The 16,367-nt window shown below is 42.2% G+C and overlaps 1 protein-coding gene across 1 annotated transcript in view; it reads left to right on the forward strand.

The window, feature by feature from the left end:
* The window catches only part of LOC131956934 (intraflagellar transport protein 80 homolog), a 42,299-nt gene that overhangs the window by 2,460 nt on the left and 23,472 nt on the right, over positions 1 to 16,367 (forward strand). Inside the window, exons 2-8 of the mRNA XM_059321572.1 lie at positions 760 to 989; positions 2,836 to 3,015; positions 6,161 to 6,270; positions 6,523 to 6,612; positions 8,386 to 8,523; positions 11,044 to 11,168; positions 13,251 to 13,424. Coding sequence (XP_059177555.1) covers positions 760 to 989; positions 2,836 to 3,015; positions 6,161 to 6,270; positions 6,523 to 6,612; positions 8,386 to 8,523; positions 11,044 to 11,168; positions 13,251 to 13,424 — 1,047 coding nt within the window. The remainder of the gene's footprint in view (positions 1 to 759; positions 990 to 2,835; positions 3,016 to 6,160; positions 6,271 to 6,522; positions 6,613 to 8,385; positions 8,524 to 11,043; positions 11,169 to 13,250; positions 13,425 to 16,367) is intronic.

Raw genomic sequence — 16,367 nt, forward strand, 5'->3', positions numbered from 1 at the left:
ACTGAATTTTATCTGTTTATTTGGGTTTTAGAAACCTGTTTCAATAAATTATAATGTAGATTGATTAAAATGTGTGAATTTCTATGTCTGGAAAAAATTTGATAAAACATCGAGTTTCTGTCCGAAAAAAAATTTGATAAAACATTGAGTTTCTGTCCGAAAGTTTTGTATAAAAGTAAAAATTTTATCTGTTAAGTTTTGTATAAAAGTAAAAATTTTATCGGTAAATTTTTGTATAAAAGTAAAAATTTTATCAGTAAAGTTTTGTATAAAAGTAAAAATTTTATCAGTAAAATTTTGTATAAAAGTATAAATTTTATCAGTAGAGTTTTGTATAAAAGTAAAATTTTATCAGTAAAGTTTTGTATAAAAGTAAAAATTTTATCAGTAAAGTTTTGTATAAAAGTATACATTTTATCAGTAAAGTTTTGTATAAAAGTAAATTTTTTTATCCCCACCTGACTCAGACAGCACCCACACCTCCCCACCTCAGGCAGCACCCACACCTCCCCACCTCAGACAGCACCCACACCTCCCCACCTCAGGCAGCACCCACACCTCCCCACCTCAGACAGCACCCACACCTCCCCACCTTAGGCAGCACCCACACCTCCCCACCTGACTTGGCTCACATTATTTGCGCTCATGTAAGCTGAGCAACTCTTGCCTCTTATACTGTCCTCGTCCAGAATTTCATTGCCTAGTGAAAGTATTGCAGTGCTGTGTTCATGATATTTAGATTTTCCTTAACTAAAGCTCACATTCTGAGTTGGTTAGCTGTGTAGGGTGGACCTCACCAGATGAAGTTTATTCCTGCGCTGATGATCATGGTGTCTTGAAGTGGAACTTGACAAACAATGAAACAGCCTCTGTCATGGATCTGCCTAAGGATTGTTTTCCTACAAGTATGCACTGGTTCCCCAAGTCTGCACAGGGAGGGGGAGCTAAGAAGTCAACATCTGATGTGTTTGCTCTCACATCCACTGATGGTGGGTATACAACATCCTTTGGGTAGATTTACACTGATGGTGGGCATACAACATCCTTTGGGTAGATTTACACTGATGGTGGGCATACAACATCCTTTGGGTAGATTTACACTGATGGTGGGCATACAACATCCTTTGGGTAGATTTACACTGATGGTGGGCATACAACATCCTTTGGGTAGATTTACACTGATGGTGGGTATTCAACATCCTTTGGGTAGATTTACACTGATGGTGGGTATTCAACATCCTTTGGGTAGATTTACACTGATCATGGGCATACAACATCCTTTGGGTAGATTTACACTGATGGTGGGCATACAACATCCTTTGGGTAGATTTACACTGATGGTGGGCATACAACATCCTTTGGGTAGATTTACACTGATGGTGGGTATACAACATCCTTTGGGTAGATTTACACTGATCATGGGCATACAACATCCTTTGGGTAGATTTACACTGATCATGGGCATACAACATCCTTTGGGTAGATTTACACTGATCATGGGCATACAACATCCTTTGGGTAGATTTACACTGATCATGGGCATACAACATCCTTTGGGTAGATTTACACTGATGGTGGGCATACAACATCCTTTGGGTAGATTTACACTGATGGTGGGCATACAACATCCTTTGGGTAGATTTACACTGATGGTGGGCATACAACATCCTTTGGGTAGATTTACACTGATGGTGGGCATACAACATCCTTTGGGTAGATTTACACTGATGGTGGGCATACAACATCCTTTGGGTAGATTTACACTGATGGTGGGCATACAACATCCTTTGGGTAGATTTACACTGATGGTGGGCATACAACATTCTTTGGGTAGATTTACACTGATTGTGGGCATACAACATTTTTTGGATTCCTGTAGAAAAACTATTTTTAAAAATCAGTCTTTGTTAGTGATGTAGGAACTTCACTAAATCAGCCATTCTTGATATGTGAACTTTATTATTGTAGGAAAATTCCACTTTATGAGCCATTCTTGATATGTGAACTTTAAAATTGTAGGAAAATTCCACTTAATGAGCCATTTTTGATATGTGAACTTTATTATTGTAGGAAAATTCCACTTAATGAGCCATTTTTGATATGTGAACTTTATTATTGTAGGAAAATTCCACTTAATGAGCCATTCTTGATATGTGAACTTTATTATTGTAGGGAAATTCCACTTAATGAGCCATTCTTGATATGTGAACTTTATTATTGTAGGAAAATTCCACTTAATGAGCCATTCTTGATATGTGAACTTTATTATTGTAGGAAAATTCCACTTAATGAGCCATTCTTGATATGTGAACTTTATTATTGTAGGAAAATTCCACTTAATGAGCCATTCTTGATATGTGAACTTTATTATTGTAGGAAAATTCCACTTAATGAGCCATTCTTGATATGTGAACTTTAAAATTGTAGGAAAATTCCACTTAATGAGCCATTCTTGATATGTGAACTTTATTATTGTAGGAAAATTCCACTTAATGAGCCATTCTTGATATGTGAACTTTATTATTGTAGGAAAATTCCACTTAATGAGCCATTCTTGATATGTGAACTTTATTATTGTAGGAAAATTCCACTTAATGAGCCATTCTTGATATGTGAACTTTATTATTGTAGGAAAATTCCACTTAATGAGCCATTCTTGATATGTGAACTTTATTATTGTAGGAAAATTCCACTTAATGAGCCATTCTTGATATGTGAACTTTATTATTGTAGGAAAATTCCACTTAATGAGCCATTCTTGATATGTGAACTTTATTATTGTAGGAAAATTCCACTTAATGAGCCATTCTTGATATGTGAACTTTATTATTGTAGGAAAATTCCACTTAATCAGCCGCTCTGGTAGGCTTGAGAAGAGTGTTGAGGCCCACAAGGGAGCAGTTTTGTGTGGGAGGTGGAGCCCTGACGGCACCGCACTGGTCACTGGTGGCGAGGACGGACAGGTCAAAATTTGGTCTCGAAGTGGCATGTTGCGCTCCACTCTCTCACAGAACAGTATGTCCATTCTTTTATCTGCGCTCCACTCTCTCACAGAACAGTATGTCCATTCTTTTATCTGCGCTCCACTCTCTCACAGAACAGTATGTCCATTCTTTTATCTGCGCTCCACTCTCTCACAGAACAGGATGTCCATTCTTTTATCTGCGCTCCACTCTCTCACAGAACAGTATGTCCATTCTTTTATCTGCGCTCCACTCTCTCACAGAACAGTATGTCCATTCTTTTATCTGCGCTCCACTCTCTCACAGAACAGTATGTCCATTCTTTTATCTGCGCTCCACTCTCTCACAGAACAGTATGTCCATTCTTTTATCTGCGCTCCACTCTCTCACAGAACAGGATGTCCATTCTTTTATCTGCGCTCCACTCTCTCACAGAACAGTATGTCCATTCTTTTATCTGCGCTCCACTCTCTCACAGAACAGGATGTCCATTCTTTTATCTGCGCTCCACTCTCTCACAGAACAGTATGTCCATTCTTTTATCTGCGCTCCACTCTCTCACAGAACAGGATGTCCATTCTTTTATCTGCGCTCCACTCTCTCACAGAACAGTATGTCCATTCTTTTATCTGCGCTCCACTCTCTCACAGAACAGTATGTCCATTCTTTTATCTGCGCTCCACTCTCTCACAGAACAGTATGTCCAATCTTTTATCTGCGCTCCACTCTCTCACAGAACAGTATGTCCATTCTTTTATCTGCGCTCCACTCTCTCACAGAACAGTATGTCCAATCTTTTATCTGCGCTCCACTCTCTCACAGAACAGTATGTCCAATCTAGAACAGTATGTCCAATCTTTTATCTGCGCTCCACTCTCTCACAGAACAGTATGTCCAATCTTTTATCTGCGCTCCACTCTCTCACATCAACTTAAACACATACACCATCACCTCCAATGTAAACATACACCATCACCACCAACGTAAACACATACACCATCTCAACCAACGTAAACACATACACCATCACCTCCAATGTAAACATACACCATCACCACCAACGTAAACACATACACCATCACCTCCAACATAAACACATACACCATCTCCACCAACGTAAACACATACACCATCACCTCCAACATAAACACATACACCATCACCTCCAACGTAAACACATACACCACCACCTTCAATGTAAACACATACACCATCTCCACCACTGTAAACACACAGACCTGGGTGCCACCACCACTGTAAACACATAGACCTTGATGTCACCACCACTGTAAACACATAGACCTTGATGTCACCACCACTGTAAACACATAGACCTTGATGTCACCACCAATGTAAACACCTAGACCTTGGTATCACCTCTGTAAACACAGACCTTTGTGTCACCACTGTAAACACAGACCTTTGTGTCACCACTGTAAACACAGACCTTTGTGTCACCACCACTGTAAACACACAGACCTTTGTGTCACCACCATTGTAAACACAGACCTTTGTGTCACCACCACTGTAAAAACAGACCTTTGTGTCACCACCACTGTAAACACAGACCTTTGTGTCACCACCACTGTAAACACAGACCTTTGTGTCACCACCACTGTAAACACACAGACATTTGTGTCACCACCACTGTAAACACAGACCTTTGTGTCACCACCACTGTAAACACAGACCTTTGTGTCACCACCACTGTAAACACACAGACCTTTGTGTCACCACCATTGTAAACACAGACCTTTGTGTCACCACCACTGTAAACACAGACCTTTGTGTCACCACTGTAAACACAGACCTTTGTGTCACCACCACTGTAAACACATAGACCTTGATGTCACCACCACTGTAAACACATAGACCTTGATGTCACCACCACTGTAAACACATAGATCTTGATGTCACCACCAATGTAAACACCTAGACCTTGGTATCACCTCTGTAAACACAGACCTTTGTGTCACCACTGTAAACACAGACCTTTGTGTCACCACTGTAAACACAGACCTTTGTGTCACCACTGTAAACACAGACCTTTGTGTCACCACCACTGTAAACACACAGACCTTTGTGTCACCACCATTGTAAACACAGACCTTTGTGTCACCACCACTGTAAAAACAGACCTTTGTGTCACCACCACTGTAAACACAGACCTTTGTGTCACCACCACTGTAAACACAGACCTTTGTGTCACCACCACTGTAAACACACAGACCTTTGTGTCACCACCACTGTAAACACAGACCTTTGTGTCACCACCACTGTAAACACAGACCTTTGTGTCACCACCATTGTAAACACAGACCTTTGTGTCACCACCACTGTAAAAACAGACCTTTGTGTCACCACCACTGTAAACACAGACCTTTGTGTCACCACTGTAAACACAGACCTTTGTGTCACCACCACTGTAAACACAGACCTTTGTGTCACCACCACTGTAAAAACAGACCTTTGTGTCACCACCACTGTAAACACAGACCTTTGTGTCACCACTGTAAACACATAGACCTTGGTATCACCACCACTGTAAACACAGACCTTTGTGTCACCACCACTGTAAACACAGACCTTTGTGTCACCACCACTGTAAACACAGACCTTTGTGTCACCACCACTGTAAACACAGACCTTTGTGTCACCACCATTGTAAACACAGACCTTTGTGTCACCACCACTGTAAACACAGACCTTTGTGTCACCACTGTAAACACATAGACCTTGGTATCACCACCACTGTAAACACAGACCTTTGTGTCACCACCACTGTAAACACAGACCTTTGTGTCACCACCACTGTAAACACAGACCTTTGTGTCACCACCACTGTAAACACAGACCTTTGTGTCACCACTGTAAACACAGACCTTTGTGTCACCACTGTAAACACAGACCTTGGTGTCACCACCACTGTAAACACAGACCTTTGTGTCACCACCACTGTAAACACAGACCTTTGTGTCACCACCACTGTAAACACAGACCTTTGTGTCACCACCACTGTAAACACAGACCTTTGTGTCACCACCACTGTAAACACAGACCTTTGTGTCACCACCACTGTAAACACAGACCTTTGTGTCACCACCACTGTAAACACAGACCTTTGTGTCACCACCACTGTAAACACAGACCTTTGTGTCACCACTGTAAACACAGACCTTTGTGTCACCACTCCGCAGGTATCCCGGTGTACAGTGTTGCCTGGGGCCCTGACTCTGATCAAGTCTTGTTTACAAATGGGAGGCAGTTGGTCATCAAACCTCTACAAGCTAACGCCAAGCCACAAATGGTGAACACCCCCCCCCCCCCTCCCCTTTATACCAGTTTTGTTATCCATTTCAATTTTATTTTGTGTCATTCAGTTTTATGTTGTTTTATTAATTTTGTTTTGCATCTTTCAATTTTATGTAGCATCATTCAATTTTTTTTTAATGTTATCAAAAGTATGTGATTTATTTAGCCATTTGATATGTCTTCCTGTAGCACACATAGTATGTTCAGTAGTGAGTAAAACTGTCAAAAAATATTGATTCTAATTCAGTGGAAAGCTCATGAAGGAATAGTTCTGTGTGTGGATTGGAACGCTGTCAGTAACTTCATTTTGTCTGGCGCTGAGGACAAGAGATACAAGGTAAACAACATTAACCCTACAGGGCTGTCAAGGTAAACAACATTAACCCTACAGGGTTGTCAAGGTAAACATTAACCCTACAGGGCTGTTAAGGTAAACATTAACCCTACAGGGCTGTCCAGGTAAACAACATTAACCCTACAGGGCTGTCAAGGTAAACATTAACCCTACAGGGCTGTCCAGGTAAACATTAACCCTACAGGGTTGTCAAGGTAAACATTAACCCTACAGGGCTGTCCAAGTAAACATTAACCCTACAGGGTTGTCAAGGTAAACATTAACCCTACAGGGCTGTCAAGGTAAACAACATTAACCCTACAGGGCTGTTAAGGTAAACAACATTAACCCTACAGGGCTGACCAGGTAAACAACATTAACCCTACAGGGCTGACCAGGTAAACAACATTAACCCTACAGGGTTGTCAAGGTAAACATTAACCCTACAGGGCTGTCCAAGTAAACATTAACCCTACAGGGTTGTCAAGGTAAACATTAACCCTACAGGGCTGTCAAGGTAAACAACATTAACCCTACAGGGCTGTTAAGGTAAACATTAACCCTACAGGGCTGTTAAGGTAAACAACATTAACCCTACAGGGCTGACCAGGTAAACAACATTAACCCTACAGGGCTGACCAGGTAAACAACATTAACCCTACAGGGTTGTCAAGGTAAACATTAACCCTACAGGGTTGTCAAGGTAAACATTAACCCTACAGGGTTGTCCAGGTAAACAACATTAACCCTACAGGGCTGTCCAGGTAAACAACATTAACCCTACAGGGCTGTCAAGGTAAACATTAACCCTACAGGGCTGTCAAGGTAAACATTAACCCTACAGGGCTGTCCAGGTAAACAACATACATGAGCCCTACACAACCACTTCCTACATGTCAGTCTTGTAGGGTTCATGGCTAGTATATCTACTACTACTACATCTAGCTAGTATATCTACTACTACTAAATCTCAGGTTACTGGTTAACTTTAAAAAAAAATGTAAGCTGACATTAAGCAATATTTAAATGTAGCCTAGAGGCTAGTTATATATGACTAGAAGCCTACTAATGTCATTAGAGTAATTTTTAATTAATCATTTTTATTTTTGACTTAGTAAAGTAGCGTCCGCGCGTATGTTCCTCAATTTGGCTACAAATTCCTCTTTTTAGGCATGACTGTTCCTACTTTTGGCTGACAGGGGTAGGCATGTCTGCCAGATCCATTCCTACCCCCCTCTCATATTGTCAAAAACCTAACATATTGCTATAACCCAGATCCATTCCTACCCCCCTCTCATATTGTCAAAAACCTAACATATTGCTATAACCCAGATCCATTCCTACCCCCCTCTCATATTGTCAAAAACCTAACATATTGCTATAACCCAGATCCATTCCTACCCCCCTCTCATATTGTCAAAAACCTAACATATTGCTATAACCCAAATCCATTCCTACCCCCCTCTCATATTGTCAAAAACCTAACATATTGCTATAACCCAGATCCATTCCTACCCCACCTCTCATAGTAGTATATATGCGAGCATCTCTGCTTCATTTAAAATCCAATTGTATAACCTCAATAATAACCTCAATAATAATCTCAATAATAATCTCAATAATAATCTCAATAATAACCTCAATAATAATCTCAATAATAATCTCAATTAACAGCCACACACAGCTGTCTGCTGCATAAAATGATTTTTGACTGAAGGAATTTTCTTGAACTCAGAGCTTTCTGACAGATTCAATGTTTTTTTTTTTTACCCGCAGGTCTGGGACACGTATGGACGGCAACTCTACTGCAGCAGCAGTCATGAGTACCCCATCACATCGGTGGCTTGGACACCAGATGGTGAAATGTTTGCAGTTGGTTCCTTCAACACCATGCGGCTCTGTGACAGAAGTGGGGTTTGTATTCATGTGTGACAGAAGTGGGGTTTGTATTCACGGCTGTGTGACAGAAGTGGGGTTTGTATTCATGTGTGACAGAAGTGGGGTTTGTATTCATGTGTGACAGAAGTGGGGTTTGTATTCACGTGTGACAGAAGTGGGGTTTGTATTCACGTGTGACAGAAGTGGGGTTTGTATTCACGGCTGTGTGACAGAAGTGGGGTTTGTATTCACGTGTGACAGAAGTGGGGTTTGTATTCATGTGTGACAGAAGTGGGGTTTGTATTCACGTGTGACAGAAGTGGGGTTTGTATTCACGTGTGACAGAAGTGGGGTTTGTATTCACGTGTGACAGAAGTGGGGTTTGTATTCACGTGTGACAGAAGTGGGGTTTGTATTCATGTGTGACAGAAGTGGGGTTTGTATTCATGTGTGACAGAAGTGGGGTTTGTATTCACGTGTGACAGAAGTGGGGTTTGTATTCATGTGTGACAGAAGTGGGGTTTGTATTCATGTGTGACAGAAGTGGGGTTTGTATTCATGTGTGACAGAAGTGGGGTTTGTATTCACGTGTGACAGAAGTGGGGTTTGTATTCACGTGTGACAGAAGTGGGGTTTGTATTCACGTGTGACAGAAGTGGGGTTTGTATTCACGTGTGACAGAAGTGGGGTTTGTATTCACGTGTGACAGAAGTGGGGTTTGTATTCACGTGTGACAGAAGTGGGGTTTGTATTCACGTGTGACAGAAGTGGGGTTTGTATTCACGTGTGACAGAAGTGGGGTTTGTATTCATGTGTGACAGAAGTGGGGTTTGTATTCACGTGTGACAGAAGTGGGGTTTGTATTCATGTGTGACAGAAGTGGGGTTTGTATTCACGTGTGACAGAAGTGGGGTTTGTATTCACGTGTGACAGAAGTGGGGTTTGTATTCATGTGTGACAGAAGTGGGGTTTGTATTCATGTGTGACAGAAGTGGGGTTTGTATTCACGTGTGACAGAAGTGGGGTTTGTATTCATGTGTGACAGAAGTGGGGTTTGTATTCATGTGTGACAGAAGTGGGGTTTGTATTCATGTGTGACAGAAGTGGGGTTTGTATTCACGTGTGACAGAAGTGGGGTTTGTATTCACGTGTGACAGAAGTGGGGTTTGTATTCACGTGTGACAGAAGTGGGGTTTGTATTCACGTGTGACAGAAGTGGGGTTTGTATTCACGTGTGACAGAAGTGGGGTTTGTATTCATGTGTGACAGAAGTGGGGTTTGTATTCATGTGTGACAGAAGTGGGGTTTGTATTCATGTGTGACAGAAGTGGGGTTTGTATTCACGTGTGACAGAAGTGGGGTTTGTATTCACGTGTGACAGAAGTGGGGTTTGTATTCATGTGTGACAGAAGTGGGGTTTGTATTCACGTGTGACAGAAGTGGGGTTTGTATTCACGTGTCTGCTGCACGGTTGTGTTGTACACATTTGTCTATTTCCCCAGTGGTCCTACATGTAAATGTCTATTTCCCCAGTGGTCCTACATGTAAATGTCTATTTCCCCAGTGGTCCTACATGTAAATGTCTATTTCCCCAGTGGTCCTACATGTAAATGTCTATTTCCCCAGTGGTCCTACATGTAAATGTCTATTTCCCCAGTGGTCCTACATGTAAATGTCTATTTCCCCAGTGGTCCTACATGTAAATGTCTATTTCCCCAGTGGTCCTACATGTAAATGTCTATTTCCCCAGTGGTCCTACATGTAAATGTCTATTTCCCCAGTGGTCCTACATGTAAATGTCTATTTCCCCAGTGGTCCTACATGTAAATGTCTATTTCCCCAGTGGTCCTACATGTAAATGTCTATTTCCCCAGTGGTCCTACATGTAAATGTCTATTTCCCCAGTGGTCCTACATGTAAATGTCTATTTCCCCAGTGGTCCTACATGTAAATGTCTATTTCCCCAGTGGTCCTACATGTAAATGTCTATTTCCCCAGTGGTCCTACATGTAAATGTCTATTTCCCCAGTGGTCCTACATGTAAATGTCTATTTCCCCAGTGGTCCTACATGTAAATGTCTATTTCCCCAGTGGTCCTACATGTAAATGTCTATTTCCCTAGTGGTCCTACATGTAAATGTCTATTTCCCCAGTGGTCCTACATGTAAATGTCTATTTCCCCAGTGGTCCTACATGTAAATGTCTATTTCCCCAGTGGTCCTACATGTAAATGTCTATTTCCCCAGTGGTCCTACATGTAAATGTCTATTTCCCCAGTGGTCCTACATGTAAATGTCTATTTCCCCAGTGGTCCTACATGTAAATGTCTATTTCCCCAGTGGTCCTACATGTAAATGTCTATTTCCCCAGTGGTCCTACATGTAAATGTCTATTTCCCCAGTGGTTCTACATGTAAATGTCTATTTCCCCAGTGGTCCTACATGTAAATGTCTATTTCCCCAGTGGTCCTACATGTAAATGTCTATTTCCCCAGTGGTTCTACATGTAAATGTCTATTTCCCCAGTGGTCCTACATGTAAATGTCTATTTCCCCAGTGGTCCTATGCCCTAGAGAAGCCCAATACAGGAAGTATCTTGAGCCTGGCCTGGTCAGGAGATGGCACACAGCTAGCTGGAGCTTGTGGCAATGGCCAGGTTATTTTTGCCAATGTCATTGAGATGTGAGTCACTGTTTGTTGTTTTCTTTTATAACATTTAAAATGTTTCAAACACAGAGGGGGGGGGGGGGGTAGCAATCCCACACACTACCAGGGTCTACCCCACCACACACCACCAGGGTCTACCCCACCATACACCCCACCACACACCCCACCACACACTACCAGGGTCTACCCCACCACACACCACCAGGGTCTACCCCACCACACACCACCAGGGTCTACCCCACCATACACCCCACCACACACCCCACCACACACTACCAGGGTCTACCCCACCACACACCACCAGGGTCTACCCCACCATACACCCCACCACACACCCCACCACACACCACCAGGGTCTACCCCACCATACACCCCACCACACACCCCACCACACACCACCAGGGTCTACCCCACCACACACCACCAGGGTCTACCCCACCACACACCACCAGGGTCTACCCCACCATACACCCCACCACACACCCCACCACACACCACCAGGGTCTACCCCACCACACACCCCACCACACACCACCAGGGTCTACCCCACCACACACCCCACCACACACCACCAGGGTCTACCCCACCATACACCCCACCACACACCCCACCACACACCACCAGGGTCTACCCCACCACACACCCCACCACACACCACCAGGGTCTACCCCACCACACACCCCACCACACACCACCAGGGTCTACCCCACCATACACCCCACCACACACCCCACCACACACCACCAGGGTCTACCCCACCATACACCCCACCACACACCCCACCACACACCACCAGGGTCTACCCCACCACACACCCCACCACACACCACCAGGGTCTACCCCACCACACACCCCACCACACACCACCAGGGTCTACCCCACCATACACCCCACCACACACCCCACCACACACCACCAGGGTCTACCCCACCACACACCCCACCACACACTACCAGGGTCTACCCCACCACACACTACCAGGGTCTACCCCACCACACACCACCAGGGTCTACCCCACCACACACCCCACCACACACCACCAGGGTCTACCCCACCACACACCCCACCACACACCACCAGGGTCTACCCCACCACACACCCCACCACACACCACCAGGGTCTACCCCACCATACACCCCACCACACACCACCAGGGTCTACCCCACCACACACCACCAGGGTCTACCCCACCACACACCCCACCACACACCACCAGGGTCTACCCCACCACACACCACCAGGGTCTACCCCACCACACACCCCACCACACACCATCAGGGTCTACCCCACCACACACCCCACCACACACCACCAGGGTCTACCCCACCACACACCCCACCACACACCACCAGGGTCTACCCCACCACACACCCCACCACACACCACCAGGGTCTACCCCACCACACACCCCACCACACACCACCAGGGTCTACCCCACCACACACCACCAGGGTCTACCCCACCACACACCCCACCACACACCACCAGGGTCTACCCCACCACACACCACCACACACCACCAGGGTCTACCCCACCACACACCACCAGGGTCTACCCCACCACACACCCCACCACACACCACCAGGGTCTACCCCACCACACACCCCACCACACACCACCAGGGTCTACCCCACCACACACCACCAGGGTCTACCCCACCACACACCACCAGGGTCTACCCCACCACACACCACCAGGGTCTACCCCACCACACACCCCACCACACACCATCAGGGTCTACCCCACCACACACCCCACCACACACCACCAGGGTCTACCCCACCACACACCCCACCACACACCACCAGGGTCTACCCCACCACACACCCCACCACACACCACCAGGGTCTACCCCACCACACACCCCACCACACACCACCAGGGTCTACCCCACCACACACCACCAGGGTCTACCCCACCACACACCACCAGGGTCTACCCCACCACACACCACCACACACCACCAGGGTCTACCCCACCACACACCACCAGGGTCTACCCCACCACACACCCCACCACACACCCCACCACACCCCACCACACCCCACCAGCAGAGTTGACCCACTATCTCATTAAGAAACCAATTATAATTTGTAGTCGCCTGGAATGGAAGAACTATGAAGCCACATTGGTAGCCAGCAAGCAGATCCATGTCAGGAATGTCATGAACGACGCCAAGGAGAAGCTAGACTTTAGGGACCGCGTCATCAAGCTCTCGCTGGGGTACAGCCACCTCATCGTAGCCACATCCTCTCAGTGTTATATATACAAGTAAGTTTATAAATTCACACCTTCTCATTTTTATATATAATTAAGTTTATAAATTCACACCTTCCTATTGTTATATATACAAGTATGTTTATAAATCCACACCTTCCTATTGTTATATATACAAGTAAGTTTATAAATTCACACCTTCCCATATATACAAGTAAGTTTATAAATTCACACCTTCCTATTGTTATATATACAAGTAAGTTTATAAATTCACACCTTCCTATTGTTATATATACAAGTAAGTTTATAAATTCACACCTTCCTATTGTTATATATACAAGTAAGTTTATAAATTCACACCTTTCCATATATACAAGTAAGTTTATAAATCCACACCTTCCTATTGTTATATATACAAGTAAGTTTATAAATCCACACCTTCCTATTGTTATATATACAAGTAAGTTTATAAATTCACACCTTCCCATATTTACAAGTAAGTTTATAAATTCACACCTTCCCATATATACAAGTAAGTTTATAAATTCACACCTTTCCATATATACAAGTAAGTTCATAAATCCACACCTTCCAATTGTTATATATACAAGTAAGTTTATAAATCCACACCTTCCTATTGTTATATATACAAGTAAGTTTATAAATCCACACCTTCCTATTGTTATATATACAAGTAAGTTTATAAATCCACACCTTCCTATTGTTATATATACAAGTAAGTTTATAAATCCACACCTTCCTATTGTTATATATACAAGTAAGTTTATAAATCCACACCTTCCTATTGTTATATATACAAGTAAGTTTATAAATCCACACCTTCCTATTGTTATATATACAAGTAAGTTTATAAATCCACACCTTCCTATTGTTATATATACAAGTAAGTTTATAAATTCACACCTTCCTATTGTTATATATACAAGTAAGTTTATAAATTCACACCTTCCCATATATACAAGTAAGTTTATAAATTCACACCTTTCCATATATACAAGTAAGTTTATAAATCCACACCTTCCTATTGTTATATATACAAGTAAGTTTATAAATCCACACCTTCCTATTGTTATATATACAAGTAAGTTTATAAATTCACACCTTCCCATATTTACAAGTAAGTTTATAAATTCACACCTTCCCATATATACAAGTAAGTTTATAAATTCACACCTTTCCATATATACAAGTAAGTTCATAAATCCACACCTTCCAATTGTTATATATACAAGTAAGTTTATAAATCCACACCTTCCTATTGTTATATATACAAGTAAGTTTATAAATCCACACCTTCCTATTGTTATATATACAAGTAAGTTTATAAATCCACACCTTCCTATTGTTATATATACAAGTAAGTTTATAAATCCACACCTTCCTATTGTTATATATACAAGTAAGTTTATAAATCCACACCTTCCTATTGTTATATATACAAGTAAGTTTATAAAGTCACACCTTCCTATTGTTATATATACAAGTAAGTTTATAAAGTCACACCTTCCTATTGTTATATATACAAGTAAGTTTATAAATTCACACCTTCCTATTGTTATATATACAAGTAAGTTTATAAATCCACACCTTCCTATTGTTAACACGTTTTTCTTAACTCAGCTTCGCGTTTGTGGATTTGTGGATTTGTTTGTTTGTTGTTAAAATTGACATCGAAAATTAGCCCACTTCTGATTGCTCAATAGATCTGAAATTTGGCATGTAGGCTACTTTCGCCTAACAATTTCAGATGCAATCATAAAAACTAGCAATTAGAGACCGTAATTAGCTTAATTTAATTACGCCCCAAGGACCATAAAATTGAGGACATGATTTCTAAAGATACTGACAAGACTGGAGGCCTATTGGCACAGTTACTTCGGCCCCAATCGCTGTGAGCGCGCTGGCCGTGATCGTATAGTGGTTAGTACTTCGCGTTGTGGCCGCGACAACCCAGGTTCGAATCCTGGTCGCTCAAGATTTTTAGTCCGTGTATTTATAAACACTTAGTCAAGTCATACTTAATCAAGTCATTAGATATAGTAGCAAATAAACTATATAAAAAACTTTTTTAAAAACAACGTTTTTCATGTGTAGCAACGGACTAAAAAGGAGAAAATAAAATACTTAAAAAAAACTTTTTTAAAAACCACGTTTTTCTTGTGGACTAAAAAGTAGAAAATAAATTTTCATACATTTGATGACAAAAAACGTGGGTCGGGCAGATGGGTCGGGAAATTTGATGGTGAACGTACCCACGTTTTTTGTCATCAAATGTATGAAAATTTATTTTCTACTTTTTAGTCCACAAGAAAAACGTGGTTTTTAAAAAAGTTTTTTTTAAGTATTTTATTATATATACAAGTAAGTTTATAAATCCACACCTTCCTATTGTTATATATACAAGTAAGTTTATAAATCCACACCTTCCTATTGTTATATATACAAGTAAGTTTATAAATCCACACCTTCCTATTGTTATATATACAAGTAAGTTTATAAATCCACACCTTCCTATTGTTAATGAGACGACCCTCTGCATATCTGGTTTTTAGTGTCGGGTGAAGATATCCTGAAAGACAGTTGTCCGAATGGGGTGGGTGGGTACACTGTTGTGCGTCCATGGAAAGCGAGGGAGGGGGTAGGAGGATGGTTAGAGACTTGGCGTTCGTGCTGCACTTGACCTTTTTGAGTTCAGTCAATTGTTTAAAAAGTATAAATATATGATGAGCTATTTTTACTTTCTCGTAAATCTGAGTGTAGAGAAAGTGTTTTAACCATGCAAAAAATTTGATGTTTTACATTTTCCTGATTAAAAAAAACCCAGAATTTTTCAAACTTTTAAAGTATTTATGTGTGTATGTAAACTTGATAACTTGCTTACAGTTTCAGTTAGGTTGTTGAAATTTCATAAATAAATATTATTCCCAATTTGTAGTTTTTTTTCAACTGTTGAGCAATTTTGGTAGCTGGAAGGGA

The sequence above is a fragment of the Physella acuta genome, unplaced genomic scaffold (genome assembly GCF_028476545.2).
Source record: "Physella acuta isolate Inbredline_101_S28 unplaced genomic scaffold, ASM2847654v3 ptg001187l, whole genome shotgun sequence".
Lineage (NCBI taxonomy): Eukaryota > Metazoa > Mollusca > Gastropoda > Physidae > Physella > Physella acuta.